At 40.8% G+C, this 24,628-nt stretch overlaps 1 protein-coding gene across 2 annotated transcripts; it reads right to left on the bottom strand.

The window, feature by feature from the left end:
- Positions 1 to 6,326: 6,326 nt before the first annotated feature.
- LOC111979891 (myosin regulatory light chain 2, ventricular/cardiac muscle isoform) lies at positions 6,327 to 13,820 on the bottom strand. 2 transcript variants are annotated; one of them, XM_024010564.2, is made up of 6 exons: positions 13,693 to 13,820; positions 9,431 to 9,596; positions 8,019 to 8,123; positions 7,727 to 7,805; positions 7,261 to 7,309; positions 6,327 to 6,565 (listed from the first exon to the last, which is right to left on the bottom strand). In XM_024010564.2, exons 1-6 carry the CDS (start codon positions 13,732 to 13,734, stop codon positions 6,461 to 6,463), a joined length of 546 nt encoding a protein of 181 aa, XP_023866332.1. In that variant the 5' UTR covers positions 13,735 to 13,820; the 3' UTR covers positions 6,327 to 6,460. The 2 variants fall into 2 exon arrangements, with proteins under 2 accessions (XP_023866332.1, XP_023866333.1); XM_024010565.2 differs by lacking the exon at positions 13,693 to 13,820 and adding an exon at positions 10,710 to 10,798.
- Between the last annotated feature and the right edge of the window lie 10,808 nt (positions 13,821 to 24,628).

Raw genomic sequence — 24,628 nt, 5'->3', positions numbered from 1 at the left:
ACTGTATAGCATTGTATTGTATCTGATCAAACACAATTTTTTCCAAAAGTTTACTTAGGGTTGGTAACAGATTGATTGGTTGGCTTTTTGAGCCAATAAAGGGGGCTTTACAATTCTTAGGAGGCGGAATGTGTCACGTTCCTGACCTGTTTTCTGTTGTTTTGTATGTGTTTGACGGTCAGGGCGTGAGTTTGGGTGGGTAGTCTTTGTTTTATGTTTCTGTGTTGGTTTAAGGGTGACCTGATATGGCTCTCAATTAGAGGCAGGTGGTTTTCATTTCCTCTGATTGAGAGCCTTATTAAGGTAGGTGTTTTCACTTTAATTGTTGTGGGTGGTTGTCTCCTGTGTCAGTGTCTGTATGTTACGCCACACGGGACTGTTTTCGGTTTTGTTTGTTCATTCGTTTTATGTAGTCAGTTTTCCTGTTATTGCGTTCTTCGTGTTACATGTAAGTTCGTCGCACCAGGTCTGTCTACTTCGTTTGTTGTTTTGTAGTTTGTTTAAGAGTATTTCGTTTCGTCTTTTGTCTTGTTAAATAAATATTATGTCATCATACCTAGCTGCGTATTGGTCCTCCGATCCTTCTCTCCTCTCCTCGTCTGAGGAGGAGGAAGATCTAGAAAACCGTTACAGAATGACTTTTGCTTCCTGAGGGGGCACACTTTCAAGTAGGCTTAAATGGAAGATATGGCAAATAGGAGTGGCAAAATCGTTTGTTATTATCCTCAGTAATTTTTTATCCCAGTTTGTCATTGCTATTTACTTACTTTTGTAGCTCTTAGACGTACCCTTTTTGTAAGTACCGTTAGGTAACTGTCCAAGTTTATATAGCCTAAAAGGATTCTACAAATGTGATTGGTTGACGATATGACATTAGCCTCTTGCACTGGCAGAATATCACCACATTGCACCACATCCTATTGCAACACAATCTCACACTCAACACGTGCAAATATGTACAAAAAGTATTGCAGCAGATTTCGTGTGTTTTTGTGTGGCTTAATTTGTGAGAACAGATACAAATTTATGTGCGACTTAATTTGTGGGAAAAATACACATTTTTGTGCGACTTCATTCGTAGGAAAATACATTTGGGGGGGGGCAAACTTTGGAACAATGTTTTGAAAGTTATTGGAGCAATGCATGATGGGCAATGGTGTTCTACACTGCCTTTTTTTGTGTCCCACATTTATTTATATAAAAAAACTAACGTATTAAAAACCCAATATTGTTAATCAACCAGGTTGTCACCTAAATATATTTTTATATATATTTTTTACCTTCATTCAACTAAGCAAGTCAGTTAAGAACAAATTCTTATTTACAATGACGGCCTACACCGGTCAAACTCAGACGACGGTGAACCAATTGTGCGCCGCCCTATGGGACTCCCAATCACGGCTGGTTGTGATATGGCCTGGATTCGAACCAGGGTGTCTGTAGTGATGCCTCTGCGATGCAGTGCCTTAGACCGCTGCCCCACTCAGGATCCCAAGATGTGATTTCCCATACCGGGTGTTGAACCCGGGCCACCTGGGTGAAAACCAGGAATCCTAACCTTTAATAATGCCAATACTGTTTTCTATCCTTGATTTCACTTAATAGGCCTACTTTGGGGAACTGGTGCACTTGTAGTCACAATATTCTTCATAATGCATTTCATATTTTCGTGGTGGCCTACATTACACAATTTTCTTCATAATTCACTTTTCTGTGTACATTACAACATTTATTTCATAATGCATTTTTTCAAGGCTATGTCGGATGTTATGGGGGTTTTGTCCCTTTTTTTGTGGTATCAATGAAGGTATTTGATTGGGGAATGTGGATACATGTTCATGATGGGAAATTCATTAATTAATCAATAAATGTGGGGAAACAGAAGACCTGAAAAAAATATGTTTGGTTTAAATTCTCCTGGTGCAACTCTGCATGATATTTGCTGCTCAGATGTGTGTATTTGTAACTCTAAGGAGTCTGCCTGGACTATTATCAATTAAGCCATATAAATGCAGTTAAACAGGTTCATGTAAAATAATGAATTATGTTGGCTTACACTTATGGCACTTCTAAGACCGTCCCATGATGATTATTCTGGTCGTGTCAATCATGTTATATACTTATGCTATTGTAACGCGTTCAACCAGTTAGCAAGTCAGACATTTCAGTTTCCTTGTACCGACTAGCACTTGAATGCAGTATTATGCTGGCTTCACATGCTCATGGGAAATGGAAAGTGTGAAGTCGTAACTCAGACATGATTGTGTTCAAGTGCTTTTGAATTTTGATAAATTCTTACACCAATAAGACCGGCAACAACATTTTCTCAGTTTCCCTTTTGTAATTCCTACTTGGAGGGTCATTCAAGTAAAACTTCACAGTCGAAACTAGGAATTTCCGATAACTCTGATAGTACATGAACGTGGCATTAGTATGTGTGATCGCCAACAGAAAGGTCTGGGTTTCCAGCCCCCATACCCATTCCCGACCACTGCGGAGTAGGTGTCATAGCCTACTATGTCCGTGCTATGTGCAGTCAACTAGTAACCTACAATTAGTGTTTGTGAAGTAGCCTAAGTATGGTGTTTATTATTAAGGTTCTGGTTGTCTGAGATACCTACCAGTATATAACAATTAAGATAACTATAGAATTAAGAAACTAAAGTACATAAAGTAACAATAAAATCAATGCAAAAAATGTAATATCAAATGATCATATGTTTGGTTGCATTGAGACTAATGAGTCTTATCTAGACACAATATTATTTCCAAGGAGCCGTTCCCATCTTTTTCACAGTCTACATATGTCTGCAGTTTTATTTTATGGGTGATCTTTTCCATTAAATAAATGTTTTTCAATCTACCACTCTACTCTTCTGCAGTAGGAATGTCTTCATTTAACCAATGCGCCGTAATACATTTATTTGCTGCAGACAAGAGGATATTCAACAGGTAGGCATTTTGAAACTGTACAGGGATTACTGGCACTCTTTGGGTTCTTTGCCTGGGAATATTTAAATACGTTTTTTACGTTATAAATATTTTTTAATCAATACCAATAGTGTTTTCTATGCTTGATTTCACTTCATATTTTAGGATATTGGTTAGCTAATTGCAGTATGAAAACCTCTGTTGGCCAACCAAAACCCTTGCGGGTAACGTTTCCCACATAGTAACTTAGGATCAGCTTTCTCTCCCCAAATCAAATCAATACAACTAAGTACTGTACATAGGCATTTTCAACCCAATATCATGCGGAGGGGAGGTTACAGGGGCTGCAGGGGAGGTTACTTTCTGGGCTTTTCCAGGCAGTTTGAAGGTATATTCTCCTGTGCGAGCAGGTGCAGGATCTTCGTATTTTGACCTGCAACTCAGATGCGCATCCGTAGCCACAGTCTATCAGACTATGGACTGTGGCTACGGAGGACACAGGTACATGTACAGTATCCCTACCAGCCACACGGGCAGCTGAAGACTTTTCAATTACGTCACATTTCTGTCATCGCTGAAAGGCTTCTCTCCAATCAGAATCCAACTCACAGCCTAGAGTTGTGTCAAACTCAACATGGACTAGTTGTCTGGATCTGCTGATGATGTTCATTCCAAGGAGACCTGGTACTGTAGTATGGGACTGCTGATGATCACTGACCACCAGGAAGCCACACTTAGGTAAAGTTGTCCCCATGGTCTCTAAGTCTAACTCAAGGTAACCTATGTAAGGGATGTCCAACCCGTTAGCTACAGTTATCTTAAGCCATCCTGCTGTTGAAAGCGTGTCTTCATCTTCCCATAATAAGTGTTCTCTGAAGAATGACTCATGGATAGTGCTGACTTGGCTACCGGTATCCAGCAAACAGTTTGCAGCATCCCATCAGGTTTGCGCTTAGTGGGACTATCATTTGTTTTTCAACACAACAATGACTCAACACACCTCCTGGCTGTGTAAGGGCTATTTGACCAAGAAGGAGAGTGATGGAGTGCTGTATCAGATGACCTGACCTCCACAATCACCCGACTTAAACCCAATTGAGATGGTTTGGGATGAGTTGGGCCACAGAGTGAAGGGTAAAGCAGCCAGCAAGTGCTCAGCATATGTAGGAACTCCTTCAAGGCTGTTGGAAAAGCATTCCAGGTAAAGCTGGTTGAGAGAATGCCAAGAGTGTGCAAAGCTGTCTTCAAGGCAAAGGGTGGCTACTTTGATGAATCTGTTTAACACTTTTTTGGTTACTACATGATTCCATGTGTTATTTCATCGTTTTGATGGCTTCCCTATTATTCTACAATGTTGAAAATAGTAAGAATAAAGAAAAACCCTTGAATGAGTAGGTGTGTCCAAACGTTTGACTGGTACTGTATATCTTTTTTTTGCTAAACAGCCCCACCTGCCCTGAGTGGTCGTCACTGCTCCTGTTAAAGGATGGAAACCGTAGGGTGTACCAAGTGTACAAGGAGTTTCATGGAGATAGTTTAGCCAGTGGGTTGAATATATAACAGTTGTTTTTGTATTCAGTAAAAATATCATGACCGCTTTTGAATAATATATGTACTTTATTTTTTTACACGGTTTGTGAAGATTTGATTTCTGTTTTTAATGGTTGGAATTTGATTTGCACACAACAGTGGAAAAAAATTGTTTTCTTTAGGTTTTCTGTTTATGGTAATTCTTTATCCGAAGCAGTAGGTGATCTTGTATCTGCCACTCTGTTGCATATCCTTGTCGCTATCTAGAACTTAAAATGGTTCTTTGGCTGTCCCCATAGGACAACCCTTTGAAGAACCCTTTTGGGTTCCATGAAGAACCCTTTCCACAGACGGTTCTACCTGAAACAAAACGGGTTCTGTCTGGACCTAAAATGGGTTATCCTATGGGGTTCCTCTAAGAGTGCAGTCCTGTGTCAACAAGTAGGCGGATGAAGCAGGTGAAACAGTTGAATAGCCAACTGTAAAATAAAGTGTGACCTATTGATCTTACTTTTATCACCATCTTTACTCTCTTTCTTTCAGTCTGGAGTTATTATAAGCTCACATTTTTACATTACATAATGGTTTTTCTGCACCTGTTGAAAACCTATTAAACCTATTTAACCAAATGTATAAATAGATTTAATAGAATGAACCCCCGTTAGACTGTTGGCTGCTCTCATATGACCATTGCTATATTAAGTGTGGAGTCCTTGCCAACTCCTTTGCAGAGCGTGTACCCAGTTTATTATTGCAGCTCAACTGTTATGTCCTTCCCTCTAGAGCATATGTCTCTGACCATATCCTGACTCATTACATTCGTTTTTTTTTCAATCTTTGTGGTGAGGTTCCAAGTGGTAAACGGTTCAGTTTTACAGTATCTTCCCTTTTTTTTTTTTTGTATACCTTTTTTGGGGGGTGGGGGCGGGGGGTTGGCACAGTATTTTGAAAAGATGTTAACTATAATTTTGACTCATTGGGATTTTTCTGTCTGTTTTGTTGCTGCACCATTGATATGGCTCTACTGTTCAGATTGCAATCAATGTATTGAAAAGTGTAAATATTGAATTCTAAATGTAGCCTATTTTGCGACACATCAATGAGCCCTATTTTTTAGTAGATGTAAATGATAAAACATGCTGTTATCAAGGCACAAGGCAAGACCCAAATGCAGACACAGGAGGCAGATGGTTGGAGTCTTACAATGTTTATTAACCCAAAGGGGTAGGCAAGAGAATGATCGTGCACAGGCAAAAAGGTAAAAACCAGATCAGAGTCCAGGAGGTACAGAGTGCTAGACAGGCTCGTGGTCAAGGCAGGCAACGCTGGTCGACTTGGAAACATACAAGACGAACTGGCATTGACAGACTGGAAACACAGGTATAAATACACTGGGGAAAACAAGTGACACCTGGATGGGGTGGAGACAATAACGAGGACAGGTGAAACAGATCAGGGTGTGACACCTGTCTTTTGTTGATCTTCGGCAGAACTTGTGATATTTCACATGCACAATGCAACGTATTCTGGCTCGCTGCTTGTCCTATCTGAGTCTCAAATTCCTAGTAATTTTCTGTAAATACTGTGATGTATTGTAACACAATAGACAAATGGGACAGAGGCTGAATCTGAATATAGACTTATCAGTCACCAAACTCCTATGTGTATCCCTATTAGCGCTCTTCTTCTTGCACTTAACCTCTGTGAAGCCCAGCGACTTGAGGGTGTCTGAAATATGCTTAAGGCTATTCCCATCTCACATACAATACATTGTTGAGCATTACCTCTGATCCCAGTCAACTCTTCACTTTCAACACAGTCATCTTGGAGTTCAAATGACACAATGCTTCGTTCACACACCAAAGTCCTTTTTATTCGTTTTTTATTGTGGGGAAATTGAGATGTGGAAAAGGAAACGGGTCATGTGTACAGGGCGATGATGTGTAGTGGGCAGTCCAAGGTGATTGGTTGGGTGATTGAGAGCTCGTGATTGGCTCATTTACTCCGACTCCTTGTCCTCTCCGTGTGTGATAACGTAGCACAGGTTCTTGTAGTCTAGATTCCCGGCGACGTCCAGGGGGAAATTTGTGAACATGTCTTCAACCTGGAAGGGTGAAGCACACAAAGGTCATGCAATGTCATGGGTTGAAAAACTGATTGGTAACTGTTTTCACCTTATGCTAATAATACATTAACCTAGCCTTTTAGCACTCCAAGCTGAACTTGGTGTGTATCGTTAGTTAAAATAAAAGTGAACACACATGCATCTCAAGTCACGATCTGGCCTTCTTTGAATAAGCCGACATGAGACCGAAATATCCACTCATGGTTGTGCTTTATGCTATGTAAACGAACCATGATACACACTCATTCAAAATGAATGCAAGTTATTTCTGTGAGTACATCAATATGCTTTTAAGAAAGGAATGCCATTGTCTTATAGGGTCTCATATCAGTACTGCGTAAGCTCACTGGAAGTATATAGGCCTCCTGTATATAGTTAGAAGGGGACAGTGCTCTGGATGGGGGCTCTGATCAGATTCACTGTCTTTGTGATGTAATACAGGATCACTTTTGTGAGGACCAGATGGTCTGAGGGAAACGTTTGTTCCATAGCTTTACTGGGCCCTGATGGGGCTCAGGGTCAGCGATAAGTGGGTTAGAGGTATAGTCTATGAAATGGACTTGTGTGATGGATGGGACTCTGACAGGAAATGAGGTATAAGTCAACCAGTGAAAGTTGACTGATTCCAAACACAAATCCCACTGAGCCTCAGAAACTTGGGAGAAGGACATTACCTCAGCTTCGGTGAACTTGTCCGCCTGAGACATGATGTAATATTTGATACTGGAAAGGAAAATGATGACTTGTTAGGTACAGTACATCAACCGTGACAGTGAGTTCTTTTCTCAGAGTTGGCTCCAAGAAGTTACACTTTTTTCGTTAATTATTTCCTAAAAGTCACAAGAAAAGGTCAAATTGTTCTACAAGAATCTATAAAACTACTGAAACTATTATTGATGGGTAATTATCAGCAACCATAAAAGAGGTTCAATAGATTCGAATTTAGTAATTTTTTAAAAGCAATTCTAATGCCTTATCTATTACTGTAGTAGTTATTGACTTCTTGAATAATTCCTAAACCGACTAATTAGAGCATTTTAGGAATTTGATCATTACTAACTGTACCGCATACACATTAGGGGATAGAGCGACAGCTACTGTTGTAATGTTTGACAGTATTAGAATGAATAAAGTCCTTACTCCTCTCCCTTGAGGACTCCCTGTCCCTCGGGGTCGAAGATCTTGAAGGCATTAATAATGGTCTCCTCGGGGTCAGTACCTGAGAGAGGACACTTTTTTCAGACATACAGCTGGTCTGTCTAAACAGTGCACCGTGAAAAAATATCACTGAGGAAAATAGTAATTTGCCTCATGTCAGTCTGAATATGTGATTGTTATAAGCAATAGCTAGTCATAATATTTCAGTTTACATGTGATGAACCATATATGACATGTGCAAGCCTTTGTGGGCCATACAGTGGTGTCGCCTGACCTTTCAACTTCTCGCCAAACATGGAGAGGAAGATGGTGAAGTTGATGGGTCCAGGGGCCATCTTTAGCATCTCGTCCAGCTCATCATTACCCACGTTAAGACGGCCTGCAGAGACACACAGGACAGGAAGAGATAGAGGTCAGAGGTCAGTGGGACCACTCACGTGACCAGGTGGGAAAGTACAGCAGCACCAGAGCCATGTATTATTTATAGAGTTGGGCCAACTTTTAGAATGTTGAATATTGTTCTAATTCTGAACATTCAGTTACATAGCATCAGAGTCATGTATATAGAGAGTTTGGCCAGGTTTTAGAACGGCTGCCATGTTAACACCTTTATTCTCGAAATGTTGGTGATGTAACAGTAGGATAAGAGCGCCTCTGACAATTCCCTATGGAATGACCGACTGTAAATAATCAAAACAGAGCAGCGAATTTAACAGGCTATTTATTGATTAACTTTCAGAATCATGTGTATCCAAGTCTGTACTGTGTTGTGGACTTCTGGTGTCAACAAATTGCATATATGGTATCACTGGACATCTTCATAGGTTTTGCAAACTATCAGAAATAAACAGCACAATGCAGAAGTGTCAATTATTACTTAGCAACGGCTATGGAGGAGAAAGTGGCACTCTCTGAACATTTATGTGATGTTAATTGGGTGCTAACATGGCTGCCATATAATTTGAAGTGTCATGTAAATGGTTCATAATGCTCATTATAGACATTATATTCCCCATGTAATGTTAATGAGGTGCTAACATGGCTGCCATAGAATGTTGGGTCATGTACAGTACCAGTCAAAAGTTTGGACACACCTACTCAGGGTCTTTCTTTATTTTGACTATTTTCTACATTGTAGAATAATAGTGAAGACATCAAAACTATGAAATAACACATATGGAATCATGTAGTAACCAAAAAAGTGTTAAACAAATCAAAATATATTTTATATTTGAGATTCTTCAAAGTAGCCACCCTTTGCCTTGATGACAGCTTTGCACACTCTTGGCATTCTCTCAACCAGCTTCACCTGGAATGCTTTTCCAACAGTCTTGAAGGAGTTCCCACATATGCTGAGCATTTGTTGGCTTGTGTCCAAGCGTTTGACTGGTACTGTAAGTGCATCATATTGTAGAAACCTTAATGGGCCAACTCTCTAAATACATGACTCTGAGCAGCACAGGTGTTATGGTCAGAGATTGTTGTTTGGATCAGTCATTCTCAATATAAATGTTTGTGTTTTGTGGAAGCAATCATGACACTCATTGGAGATATCTGGAGGACAGAGGGAGGGGTAACTTCTTGTCCAAGATAGATAACTTGAAGTTAACTTGAAGATAACTTCACCACCAATTTTATACTGCAAAGGGCCGTTCTCCAGAGGAGTAAGCATTAGCCTTAGCTCACCCAGTGCACAGAATGTGTCCCTCAGGTCGTTCTTGTCAATGAAACCGTCTCTGTTCTGGTCCATGATGGTGAAAGCCTCCTTGAACTCCTGGATCTGGGCTTGCTCAAACATGGAGAACACATTGGAGCTGGCCTCTGCTGCCTTCTTCTTTGCCTTTTTGGGTGCCTGAGATACACAGGGAAATGGCTATTACTTTGAGGTTATGATGAATAACAACAGCGTACATACATTTCAATAAAGCGGTTCGAGCCCTGAATGCTGATTGGCTGACAGCCGTGGTATATCAGACCGTATAGCCCAGGTATGACAAAACATTTATTTTTTACTGCTCTAATCACATTGGTAACCGGTTTATAAAAGCAATAAGGCACCTCAGGGGTTTGTGGTATATGGCCAATATACCACACCTAAAGGCTGTGTCCAGGCACTCCGCGTTGCATCGTGCATTAGAACAGCCCTTAGCCGTGGTATATTGGCCATATACCACACCCCCTTGGGCCTTATTGCTTAATTATATTCCATAAGTTATAATAATGAATAATAAGTAAGACTAATGACATAAATTACATTTATTGGGTTTTGCTCATTTCAAATGCATAACCAAAACTATGAACATCTAACATTGAACTACAGAGCACAGCATGCGGTCACAAAACTACATGACTATTAATATCTCTAATTAAACGTATCACTTTTAGAGCATGCAAGCTTTCAATATTGAAGAGCCACAGTTCACAAATGTTTACAACACTGTAGTAGAGGTCAAGCGTTGCAATCAACAGAGTCGGGCACCCCAAAAAATGATTAACTATTTGAATGGCGTTCCTGCTCTTTACATTGATTGGATACACTGTGGAGATGGTTAGGGCATATTATTATTAGGTCCTACTTTTATCAGACCTAATAATCACAGTTATTACTAACCTTCCAAGATATTCTTTCTTCTTATCATTCAAACATGTTTGGTATGCAATCAAGCTCCCCCATCACTACAGTTTGGGATTTTAATTACGATTGGCAAGAAATTTACTCCGTTAATTTACCATTCCGCACAGCTGTTATCAAATATACAAGAGTGCTCGCTCCTTGATTACCTCACTAAATTGAATCTTAATAAATACATTTAAAAACATCAACACCTGTCTACTTCTGAAGTAAGCTTAGCTTCTCCAAGAACTCTAAGCATCCTATACACCATGAAAGTGAGACACTTAGTTAACCCCAAGGTGAAGACGAAGACAAGTAGAGAGCAGAGAGTGAGGGAGGTGTCATTCTTACCATTATGTCAGGAGCTTCTCAGTTGTTCACTTACGCTTGAGAGGACACTAAAAAATGACCCTGGTCACTTATATAGCGACACACTTGGCTCCTCTGCCCACCTGCTCTATGTTTAGACAATGGGGGAACGTCACCCAAGGCATGCCAGCCATATAGAGGACTAACACCCACTGCCCCCAGCCCCCCATTATAATTGACCCATGCAGGGGTGCTGTGGCTCTGAACTGTTTATGTGACACCTTATTTTAGGAGCAGGGGCCACGGTCAGACAGTCAAATCCGGCCCCTATCCTCGAGGAGGGGACAGTGTGAGTTGTGAGTATGTGTCAATGCCTCAGACTTCACAGATCCTGTAGTTAGGCTGGGTGCGACACCGCGTCTCAGCCCGCCAGATTACCACGGTAATGAATTGATGCCCTTGTCTATTTTGCGGTGGAAGAACACGCTTTGAACAGCTCTTGTGTGGCTTTTCATTAATAGGAGTGTTGGACACCATGGAATGGCTAAGGTCACTGAGGTCACCGGGCTTTGTTGATCACTTAACCATTGTATTGTCTCACATTTAAACGTTATAATCAACCCCTAAGATATTTCTTTAGGTAGGTGAACAATTCATTTAGCAATCACTACAGAGATGAATACAGGAAATAACATTGACGCATTGATGTCAGCTGCACTCTCAACATAGCTCACTATTGTCAACCAATTCAGTTGTGCTCACTGCTCAACATTTGTGTCTGAAACAGTATTTTGGGACCAAAGTATGTCATTATTGGCAGCTTATAGATGTCTGGGTTGTATAAGCCAAACACCAGATTCTTGATAGAAACATAAGCCCTTCAAATTGAACAGTCAAGCAAGAAAATAGCTCCTATTTACCTCAGTTGTACAGATATGGACCACTGTTGTGCTGGCGGCACTTTATGTTTGTGTGGAAAACAGGTGACCATTGTTGTGTCAGACGGCAGTAACTCATCTCCACAGCTAAGCAACCTTGGAGAGAGGCCTGTTTTAGCTGAGTGATAGGTTGTGTGTGTGGTTGTGTGTGTGTTTGTGTGTGTGTGTGTGTGTGGGGGGGGGGTGCGTGCGTGTACAGTAAAATAAAACGTTCTGGTATGGGAGAATGGGCTTGGGGAGACTGTGGAGAATGTCCTATTTGCTGTGGTCCCTGGCACGCCCTTGCGTGAACCAAAAGGGTGAAGATATTTTCCCCCAGAGGACCACTGGGGGGTTGTGTCCATGTTGGGTGCTGCTCCAAGCAGAGGTAGCGGAGAGGAGTCAAGGTCTCCAGGGGCAACAATGCCATGGGCACTGCATTCCTCTAATAACACAGGTGGCTTGGGCTCCTTCCTGGCATGTGACGGACGCATAAAACTGGCCAGCGGGGCGCCTCCCGGGTGGCGCAGTGGTCTAAGGCACTGCATCGCAGTGCTAGCTGTGCCACCAGACTCTGGGTTCGAGCCCAGGCTCTGTCGCAGCCGGCCGCGACCGGGAGGTCCATGGGGCGACGCACAATTGGCCTAGCGTCGGGTTAGGGAGGGTTTGGCCGGTAGGGATATCCTTGTCTCATCGCTCACTAGCAACTCCTGTGGCGGGCCGGGCGCAGTGCACGCTGACCAGGTCGCTAGGTGAACAGTGTTTCCTCCGACACATTGGTGCGGCTGACTTCCGGGTTGGATGCGCGCTGTGTTAAGAAGCAGTGCGGCTTGGTTGGGTTGTGTTTCGGAGGACGCATGGCTCTCGACCTTCGTCTCTCCCGAGCCCGTATGGGAGTTGTAGCGATGAGACAAGACAGTAACTACTAACAATTGGATACTACGAAATTGGGGAGAAAAAGGGGGTAAATAAATAAAATTTAAATAAAAATACATTTAAAAAAACTGGCCAGCGCTTTGAATCACTTCATTATTCTTGCACCCTCAAGGCCCTCCCCCATTAGCATCCAGCCCTGTCAATCACTGTATTCACATAATCTGTGTAGCCAACTGGACCACACTACCAGGCATGTCAATCACTTCAATAATTATCCCCTTACTTTTTCAAGCATCTCTCAAGTTAGTATTTAGTCTTGTGAGAGTATGCTCACCTTTGAGTGTAGGCCCTATTATTAAACCTTTCCCAGTAAATGTTTTGAGTGTGTTGGCTAATCCCCTGACAGGGGTAAAGGTCAAGGATCCATCTGATCCACCTGCAGCTCACTCTGTTGTCAAAGGGCTTTGGCCAGCTGAATTTATTATAGGCTACTCTATCAGTCAGGTTTTTGGCGCCCCCTGGTGATTAAACTGCAGTAGGTAACTATGAAATTGACAACAAGCTCGTACTGTACAGACAGACACCCTATACTTAATTGCCCCCTTAACACTTGTGGAGATCTGAGAGGATTTGATATGAGTAAGCAATATGGAATAACCTCTGCCAAGGAGGGCAAGCTTGAAAAATTACAAAAGGTGAATGAAAAGGAGAACTCCTAGATTCTGCAGAGATAATGCAAGATAAGGCAAAGGTACAGTACTGTACATTAACAAAGCTTTTTTGGAGGGTAAAAAATATGTTTATGACTATGTATACTGTAAGTGGTTTAGTTATATTTACCTCAGCTAAATTGTATTTTCACATGATTGTCAGTAGATGGCAACGTATTCCCAGAGAAAGGCACTGGTCACGCTTGATACCATCTCAATTTAGAGTGAAACTAGACATAACCAGGTAGAGTGGATGAACCTCCATTTTAGATGTTAATCCATTCACCGTGTTTACATATTTAGGTAGTAAGTACCTGATTATCTTGTAAAAAAATTACAGCTATTTACCCCACAGAAAAAGAAAAACAAAGTCTGTCTGATTTATAGTAATGAAAAATGATATGACATTAATAAGCTATCAATTTATTCCAATGATGAACCTGTACTTGTACCAATAATAGCACTATAATATGATTCAGATTCCATCTACACACAAACACTCCCACAGAGAAGCACACAAACCTCGCTGGGTGGCTTTCCCCTCGCCCTCCCAAATCCATTCATTTCCGATGTCTTCTAAAAGGCTAGCATTTCCTTAATTAAAATTTAATCCAGAATGCCGTCTCCTTAAAACGAGGACTAGCCTCCAGAGGAGTCTTATTTGATTAAAAAAAGACGAGGAGGAGAAGTCCTGGGTAGATCTGCGTGTGGGGGAGACGGCCCTAATTGGGCTCCCAAGGGGGCCTTGCCTGATAGAGGGAGAGAGAGGGGGGGCGGGGGTAGTGGTAGCACCAGGCTCTGGTGGATTAGGAAAACAAATTGCCAGTGGGGAGGAAGGCGCTGGGATGAGCACTCCCTGAGCCCCTCGCTGAGGAGAGGGGTGGAGCATAGAGCCGCAGGAGTCTTCTGGGGCCCTCCTCAACTCCCAATGCCCTCCTCAGCACCGCACTTCACTGCACTGCACGCCTGGACTACTGTCTGCTACAGCTCCCTCTGCTGCACTCTCCCTCTCTTCCCCTGTATGATTTCCGCTCTCTTCTTTCCCCTTTCTCTCTCCCTCTCTCCTCATGTGTGAGCTATACTTCTGCTCCCTCTCTTCCTCTCCCTTCTGAGTTATACTTCCACACGGCACCTCTCTCCCTCTTTCCTCTTACTGTTCCTGGGTTACACTGCTTCCTCTGTTCCCCCTCTCCCCCCTCTGTCTTCCTCCCTTACCCTGCACACTTGTATGAATGTTTGTGTGTGTGTGTGTGACTGTCTGACAGTCATACGAGGGAGCCCAGCCAGGGGAGATGGGGACAGGAAAACGTCTCCTTCTTAGTTCCCTCACGGCCTGTGTTCATTCAGCATGTCACAGCTATTGTTGTGTTCCATTGGCACAGCAATGCTTTGTTTGAATTAGCCCATGGCACAATTTCTATATTTTTATGTCTACAGTTTCAGTACATAATGTACTGTCATTTTGAATAGGAATTCAATTTGAAGAAATATGATGTGTGCATGCTACTATTAATACCCCTTTGAGTGATATTCACTGCTGTACGTCCTCCTCTATATGTTAAGCCAACGTTGATACCATTCTTCACCGCAGCACACCGCATTGGCAGGTTGATTAACTGAAATTTTCCATTTTAATTGGGGAATCCCAAACATAATTAATCATCAGAATGCTCCCCACCCCCACATCTATCCCCACCTTTCTCCTTCTCTCCTCTCTCTCTCTCTCTCTCTCTCTATTTCTTTGTTTTGTGACAGGAGACGTTGGGGAACGCTCCTCCATCAAGTTTGCCCATCCATGTCTGTTCAGTTCCCATCTTCCCCTGCGCAAACACAATCGTCACACCAATGGGCCTCCTTGTTAAGTCAAAGATAGCTCCCGGAGCTAAAAGAGAGAAAAAGAGGAGCTAGCTGGTCCCTGCGATACTGACGCACTCACACGCATGATTACCTTTAAATGGACTGCCCTGGTGAGGCCAGGACTGATGGCGCTGTGGATCTACCAGACTCACTCAACGTTTAGAGAGAGTGAGAGACAGAGGAAATGAGCGAGAAAGAGGGGAAGAGAGACAGGAAGGATAGAGAAAGAGATAGAGAGAGGGGGGAGAAGGGAGGTAGCAGAAAGGGAAATAGAGAAGGAGAGAGAGAGAGAGAGAGAGAGAGAGAGAGAGAGAGAGAGAGAGAGAGAGAGAGAGAGAGAGAGAGAGAGAGAGAGAGAGAGAGAGAGAGAGAGAGAGAGAGAGAGAGGAGAGAAGAGAAGAGAGAGAGAAGAGAGAGAGAGAAAGAGAGAGAGAGAGAGAGAGAAGAGAGGAGAGAGAGAGAGAGAGAGACGAGAGAGAGTGAGAGAGAGAGAGAGAGAGAGAGAGAGAGAGAGAGAGAGAGAGAGAGAGAGAGAGAATAAGGCCAACATAGTAATTTTATTAAAATAAATATATGTTTGTGGAGAGAAAAAGTGATACATGCATTTAAATCTGAACTGCTTTCAGAATGTTTTTTTTCCAGGATTGTCTTTTATTACTGTAATGTATCCTCTTTAAAGCCTCCTTCTGGAGATAGGACAGTATACATTTGTTCAACATTTCTGCACAAGTCTAGATTAATTGAGACTCATCTTTACTCCATTCAGAAATGAAACTATATGGGTTGAACAGAGCCATTAGTCTCATTACAAGTTGAGCATTTCTTTGTAATAAATAGTCTAAAAGAGCTATATATATATATATATATAGCTATATATTCTCCATGATTATGATTATGTCATTGTGTTTGTGTGTTTGTGTGTGTGTCTCATCTGTCTATCTGTCAACCAATCTGTCTGTACTGTACGTATGATTGTTTGTTTGCCTTTGTATGTTCTTCTACTCTACTCATTTAATTGAGATCGTTCTAGACCACTCCCTGGGCCTGGGAGGGTTCTAGTGGGGGAAAGTGCATGACAACAGACATGGTGAGATAATACTGACAAGGTGTCTCTCTCTTTCTTTCACTAATGATACCCATGAAAGCTGGCCTGTCTTTCAGGTTTGATTTCTAATCACTGTGCACCCCACCCAGCCCAAGCATTAACTGACAGGAAATGTATACGGGTGAAGGGGGAAAAAGTCACTCATAAATGTAAAGTGCAGCCATGAATGAGCTGACAGGAGTTTTATGAGGGATTTTAGGAGGTTTTGACTCACTATGAATAAATTGACTCTATCGTATGGTTTGCTTAGGTGTGTGATGTATTTGGTAGTCTTCCGAATGTATGGAATTTGAAATGAAGTAGTCAAAGATAACTTGTTTGAGTACATCAGTTCATCGGCTGCATAAGTTGGAAGGCAATTTTGTAGTTTAATAGAATCCACAGATGTTTCACCTAAAGACATTCATGTACTCTTTGCTTCTTAGAATGATTCATTAGATAACATAATGTCTGTCTGAGCGAGTGGGATTATACATTTCATATGTTTAGGAGAACAGACTAGTTTGGTCTGCATTCCAATGGTACGCTATGTCTTATGGGGGATCTTAAATACATGTACGATTACATGCATAAAATGACGGGGTCGAACAAGTGTGCATTTCCCTCTCTACAAGTTGGCTTGCATGCAGTGCCATGGGATTGTGTTAAATGTTAAATGTGTCTGGTGTTTCTCGTTACCCAATAGCCCCTACTTTTCAACAAGTTATTCTGCCACTTATATGCCAAATAACTTTAAGAGCCAGGGATTTTCAACAGGAGTAATTGTGGCTGGCCAAAACAGCCTCTGATTCTATGGTAACTTAGACAGGCTATATTATTTCCTGCAAATGAAACAGAATGGAAATTTCCCAGCTTATCATTGAAGCAAACATTCTTGTAAAATTACATGCAAATAGTCTGGAAAAATGGTAGCTTTAATAACGGCTAAATGTATCATTATACACTGTGCAGGGTTTAGCAAAAGTGCAAAATACAAATGCAAGTTTATATTATGTATTTTATGTAAATAACCTTTATCAGCATAACAATGTGGAACAGAGTGTGAATAAGGGAAACAATATATATGAAAATATAACACTACATTCAGGCCAAGGCAAATAAATAATGTTGTCAATAGTATACTGTTTAGCAGTGAACAAAACTTGGTTATATAATCACTGTGATTACATTATTTTTATTGGTGATTTTAAAATAATTCTAACTGAAATCCAGCAATATTCAAGTTCTTAAATGTGTTAAAGTTTTGCATGAGTTACTTGACATGTGTTTCTTTGTTCTATATTAAACAAAAACATCAAAGTTGTGATTAAATTATTTAAGTAGACGTTAGGCTATTTTTCTACCTACAAGACTGATAAAAGGTGTTGTGAATGAATTTTAAAGAACAAATATGGAAACTTTCCAATCGAAAGTAGAATAGTATATACAGCACAACATGAAAACTATAGATTGCAGCAGATTGCTTGTATTCCCATTTCAGATCTACAGGGGCGCTGTTCTCCCAAATTCAAGTTCAAATTCAAGCACACATTGCTGAGACTGCTGAAGTATTGATAAAACATTCGGCCATGCAGTCAAATAATTAAAATGTTTTCACAATGCAAACTATACATCTTAGTCACTACATTTACTAAATAAAGTCCATGTAAAGAATTTACAATAAAAAATAATTTACAATAAAATTGTTCTAACCACCTTTCACAGTGTTATTCTTAAAAACACTTCAATAAATAAGATAATATTTACATGAAATAGAACTAACGGTTTAAAACACCAAAACTATTAACATGATTAGTGTAAAACGAAATATTATAGAATGATAATCTTAATCCAACAATTAATAAATGCATTTGAGCAATGATAAATAAGTAGCACACAGAAATTAGGCTACAGAAAGAATAGCAGAAATAATAGGCTACATGTAAAACAAGAGTAGGCTAATACTACATTTCTCACGCATTGCCTAATCTAATGGATAGTAGCCTATATGAAATATCAATATTGGCAATCACATGTCGAAAAACGAATAAAATCAGTCCAAAACACACACTCGACAACAAATCTTTCAGCATTGTTCACGATCTACATGGAAAATCCATCCCATGTTTTAGCTGTTAAAGAAATTGCCAACTCCCGTTCAATAATTCTATTCTGTGGCCCTATTCAATATCACAGGTTCATGTTCAATAACTCCATTCCACGCCCATGTTCAATAAGCGATGTCCCTGTTCAATTGCTCCGCTCCGTGTTTTGCGTGCGCTCCCCCTCCTTTCTACTGAACTCCAGCCCCTCGCTCTCTCTGTATCAGCCTCTCACTCCGTCTCAATATGTCTCAAGATGGCGGCCAATGCGGGATCGATGTTTCAATATTGGAAGCGCTTTGATTTACAGCAGCTGCAGGTCAGCCTTTTTCCTTAAAGTTTCTCTGCTTTCTTGAAGCCTTATGCGTGGCAAACCGTTGTCGAGTTGTGGCTTCGCTCTTGAGCCCCTCTTTGCCGGTGTTTGTGGCCGCTTTTGGAGCTCTCTTCTCCCATTGATTAAAGCGGCTCTCTCGTTGATCGGAAATTGATCCTCTTTGTTCAATTCCCATCGATCAGACATCATGGCCGCGGGGAAGCGGTCACTATGGCAATTCCGGGAGCAAAGGCGATTCCACTCTCATGGAAGACTATTCTAGTGCAAAACTGGAAACTTAATACCTTTTGAGAGGATGTATTTGATGTTCTTGATGCGTTTTGTTTGAATAATTTGGTTAAAGAAAATAAGTGCATTGGTTGTCTCGAGCTCTCGCGGGTGGCGCTGTGGTGCTGAAACGAGATGGGTGCAGAAGAGTTAGGTGACTTATGTTATCTGTTTTACACTGGGAAATATTGCGTTTGAATAAGAAATATACAAAATGTTGTGATAGCATACATTTCATAATAGCTGTTTATAGTTATTATTTTCGCGAAAAGCTTATCGCGAAGCCTCGTGCTCCTTTTTTAGGGAAGTGTTTTGCCTGCATCTAGGCAACTCGGTAGCTATTTTAAAAACAAAAACAGTTTGCTGATGTCTAGTTTATGTCGTGGTTGTGTTAATCTGTAGAAAAAATAAGTGTTTTGATATACAGGCCAGCGAAATTGTGATGTTTACTCTTTATGCGTAGCCATGGGCTGTAGACATGGGTATTCTTACCCAAGTTCAAGTTTGCGTTATTTCAATCTGTAATAGTTTACCATTAACTAAATAACCAAGTTGTATGTTTTATTTCGTTTGAATTGTGCGCTCAATATATTTTAAATGCATTATGAGTGCTCGAGCCACTTTTGCTTCTATAAGATGTTTATCTGCTTTATAATTTATAGTTCTGTATGAGCATACACTGCAGTTTAAATTGAGCACGTATAGGCCTACCCAAATTTGATAAATCGCTTATTTTATTTTGATTTCACAGGTTAAAGTTATCTAAGACTGAAATTTGAATTGACTGTTGACTAATCGACAGAAGCAACTTGGGAGTGTCATTTTTGCATATTAGGCAAACGTGATTGGTTAATCAATAGGCCTATAGAATGAAGGTGTTATTGAATAGTCCCAATGAATGTGATTCGCGAATGTGTTCGTTTTCATGAGGGATACACTTATTGTGAAGGCTTTTTGTTACATTTAAACAAACTACTACCAATCACAACATACGTATTAATGTAGCCTATATAGTCTAGTTAATCCTTTCAAATCAATATTTGGTTACTTTTTATTTTTGGCTTTTATTCTGATTGGTAAATTTCAATTAACCTAGTTGCCCACTAAAAGCCTATTCAACTCCGATTTCGTGGATGTGTCGTTTTTGCATGTATTTTACAGCCTACAACAGTAGGCTAATGATTCTCAAATTAATAGGGGGTGTAATATCGATTCAGGTGGCCTAGGCTACTATCAAAGGAATGTTTGAAATGTACACGTCACTGAGTCTCACGGGTTTTTGCACATCATGTCAGGAGGGGGAATGAGACAATGCGTGCCCTTTTCGATGGACAATATTTCCATCCCAAGATTAGAATGAAGTCTATTTAAAAGGTGCCGAAAATATTTTGTTATTCATCCGTATGCCGTTTATTTTCGACCATTGTTTTCCATGCTACGGAGTGTCCGCCATGGTCTTCTGCGGCCAGGGAACAGGTTGATCTCAATCACAGGGATGTGTTTTCTCAGCTATTTTGCCGGGTGCGACATGTACCGTTGGCTCTTGAAATCATTGTATGTTTGAAAATACAATGTGGGTGTATTTGACGGTGTATTTGACGGCAGGCTCCTACTGTTCTTTCCCTATCTGAATTTGTTCACTCTATTTTGCGTTCAACTGGTTCAGGGATTTTCCGGAGGAATATTTCCATGTAACCTAGGCTCTCCGTCTGAAATATTTTTTTTGTAGAAGGAAAATAGCCTTACGCTTTTATGACTGATTTATGATTCTCACGCGAGGTGTGCTTTTGGCGCCACGAATATAATGCCTCATATTGTACCCACTGTAGCCTAACCCCCGACAATTGAGAGTTGCACATAGGCTCTTATTGTGTCTTTATTTAAATAGTTAAAGCGTTCTGCCTTACATTCTGTATAGCAATAAAGTCAACATTGATTACATTTCATTTTGAAATGGTCATTAAGTTCATATAACTTTATGGCCACAGTTATCTACACTGAACAAAAAATATAAACACAACATGAGTGAGCATTTCTCCCATGCCAAGATAATCCATCCACCTGACAGATGTGGCATATCAAGAAGCTGATTAAACAGCATGATCATTACACAGGTGCACCTTGTGCTGGGGACAATAAGGCTCCCTAAGGCACTGCGTCACTACAGACCCTGGTTTTTGGTCAGTGTAAATCAAATGGAATTTGTAATAGGCCTACCTTATTTAAGCAATAAGGCCGGTGGGGGTGGTCAATATATGGCCAATATACCATGGCTAAGTGCTGCTCTTATGCAGTGTGGAGTGCCTGGATACAGCCCTTAACCGTGGTGTATTGGCAATATACCCCAAACCCCCGAGGTGCCTTATTGCTATTATAAACTGGTTACCAATGTAATTAGAGCAGTAAAAATAAATGTTTTATTTTACCCATGGTATATGGTCTGATATAACACAGCTATTACCAATCAGCATTCAGGGCTCGAACAACCCAGTTTCTAATTGCATTTATAAACTGGGTGGTTTGAGCCCTGAATGCTGATTGGCTGACAGCTGTGGTATATCAGACCGTATAACAAAACATTTATTTTTAATGCTCTAATTATGTTGGTAAGCAGTTTTATAATAGTAATAAGGCACCTTGGGGGTTTGTGGTATATTGCCAATATACCACGGCTAAGGGCTGTATCCAGGCACTCCACACTGCAAAAGAACAGCCCTTAGCCATGGTATATTGGCCAATATACCACACCCCCGGGCTTTATTGCTTAAATAAGGTATGCCTATTACAAATTCCATTTGCTTTAAATTGAACAAAAATATTAATGCTACGTGCAACAATTTCATTGATTTTACTGAGTTACAGTTCATGAGGAAATACATTCATTAGGCCCTAATCTATACATTTCACATGACTGGGAATACAGTTATACATTTGTTGATCAAAGATACCTTAAGAAAAAATGGGCCTCACAATGGGCCTCAGGATCTCATCACAGTATTTTTGTGCTTTCAAATTGCCATCGATAAAATGCAATTGTGTTCATTGTCCGTAGCTTATGCCTGCCCATACCATAACCCCACCACCACGGGGCACTCTGTTCACAACAGCAAACCACTCACCCACACAACGCCATACATGTGGTCTGCGGTTGTGAGGCTGGTTGAACGTACTGCCAAATTCAAAAAAATTACTTTGCAGGCGGCTTATAGTAGAGAAATTAACATTACATTCTCTGGGAACAGCCGTGGACATTCCTGCAGTCAGCAGCCAATTACACGCTCCCTCAACTTGAGACACCTTTGGCCCTATTGCTTAATTATACCAATGGGATTGTTGAATATTTGTTTCTGATTGGCTTGAAGGGCATTCTAGAGCGTGCATTATTTCCGTATAATGCACGGTAGAATTCAATGGCTATAGTGTTGTGTTGTCTCTAATCGTGATGTGTGTTTTGTCCTATATTTATATGTTATTTATTTTAATATATATATCATTTAATCCCAGCCCCCGTTCCCACAGGAGGTCTGTTCTTAACTAATTTGTTCTTAACTGACTTGCCTAGTTATTAAACAATATATATAGTTCATTATTACATGTTCTATGTTTGAGCTGCTTTTGAAAGCAAAAGTCTAATTGAAAACATTATTGGCATTGTTGAATTAGATTTTCTTAATAGCAAGGTAGGACTGATGGTTTGGTTAGCTAAACTAGCAAGTCTGTTTGTTTGGTTATAGCAACTACTGTCGCTATCTAGCAAACCTGCAATCGACTTCAGTGGATGTTGAACACATTTCTACCTGCAAATGAACACATATCCAGGGGTAAATGTGCGAAATTATAGCCATGGTCTAAAAGGGATAGTTAGCTCGGGGCTCTATTCGTTCTCTGGAAAATAATGCAACTTTGTGGAAGGGTAGTTCCACTGCTAGCTCGTCATTCATTATTTTCCAGATCGCATAGCCCTTCATTGATTATCCCTTACTAATTGGAACGTCAAAACCAGTTAAATAGGATTCTGAAACGACACAGGTAAGAAATGTATTCTCAAGTACAGTTATAATTTGTCTATGTAGTTTATATCTTAAGTAATACATTTAGGTAGATATATCTTGCATTATTTAGGTTAAAATCTCATACTGAGTGTTATGTGGGGTATTTTTTATGTTTAGAAAGAGTGAGCCATTAATCTAGTCAGAAACCTTAACTACTATTATCAATCATTCTAAACAAAATGCTTCTTCATCTTTTATTTAATTTTTATTTAACTAGGCAAGTCAGTTAAGAACTAATTCTTATTTAAAATGACGGTCTACCCTGGCCGAACCCGGATGACGCTGGGCCAATTGTGCGGCGCCCTATGGGACTCCCAATCACGGCCGGATGTGATACAGTCTGGATTTGAACCAGGGACTCTAGTGATGCTTCTTGCACTGAGATGCAGTGTCTTAGACCGCTGCGCCACTCAGAACTGCTGCGCTTCCCAGAACATAAGACATGTTAACTACACATGTCTACCTATGGTATCCATTTAATGAGTGTGCATTGACTCTTGACAGCCATACATAGTTCTCGCATAAAGTATGCGTCACGTAGGGTTATGTTAAGAGCCCAGCAATAATCATGTTAAGACCCATCCAATGATATTAGTCAAGACAGCTGCTCAGCAGAGAGGAGCGAGGCGAGGGCCTGTCTGGAGGATCCAGACCCGACAGCAGGGTGGACTCAAGATTTCACCTCTATTATTGATGACAACTTATTTAATTTGCTGCAGTATTGCCACCGGTGAGTCTTTCTGACAGGGTATGCTCAGGCTTGTCAGGCACTGCGGTATGGCCTTTTCATCACCAGCAGCCACAGCCTCTTTTAATTGGACTCCCAGAATAAGGAGTTGCTAGTGATACCACATGTACATGTTACAAGTAATAAACCAGTATATTGTTTCTGTTTTTATGGCCTTCTCAAATTGGTGCATTCCAAATGGGAAAGACATTAAGCTTCAAGACAAACCTTAAATGGCTCGGCAGAAATAGGATTTCTGTCTCTGAGCCACTATCCCAAACAAGGCAACTGCTGCTTTCCACTCAGTGATCACCTGGGAAGCGCATCAGATGATGTGAATCCAAGATGTTGTAGTAGACCCAATGGTGATACCACCAGACATTCTAAAGCAGTTTATTTCCAACTGGAATGTAAGCTTATGTCTACAGCTTGTCAGTGTTACAGGCATTGAATGAGTTACAAGGATCAAGATGAATGTTTCTTCACAAGCTGTACGGGTACGTTCATGCAATCCTGTCTGAAAGACCACCTACATCAGCGTTTTCCAAACTAGGGATCGCAACCCCACGTGGGGTCGGCTGATTTGAAAATGGGGTCGTGAAGAAAAAGTAAAAAAAAAAAAAAAAAAAAACACTGCTTGGTTTATAGAACCTGGGTTACGTCAGTAACCTCTGGTAGCCGCTAGATGCGGTGGTGATAAACAGAGGGGTTTCTGTTTTCTTCCTACAAATGTGACTATTGAACAGTTTAAGCTACAAAATATTATGACACCATCACTGAAAGATAAGACTCTCAGGAACATGTATGTGTCTTCTGTTTCCCTTTGAATGCCATCAGGCCACACATGACTAATTATAACAGAGTGGAGACTAGACACTAAATCAGAATGGGGGGGAAAGAACATCGATGTTCTTTTCTACACAAAAGATCATACATATTTGACTGATCTTCTGAACGTCCCAATACCTTTGTGATGCATTTGTCACTTCAAATCATCCTTCAGATTGAAATACTGTCAAAAGTACTGTCAGACTG

The sequence above is a fragment of the Salvelinus sp. IW2-2015 genome, linkage group LG20, assembly GCF_002910315.2.
Source record: "Salvelinus sp. IW2-2015 linkage group LG20, ASM291031v2, whole genome shotgun sequence".
NCBI lineage: Eukaryota > Metazoa > Chordata > Actinopteri > Salmoniformes > Salmonidae > Salvelinus > Salvelinus sp. IW2-2015.
Note: the sequence above shows the minus strand (reverse complement) of the source record. Positions and strands in the feature narration are given on the sequence as shown.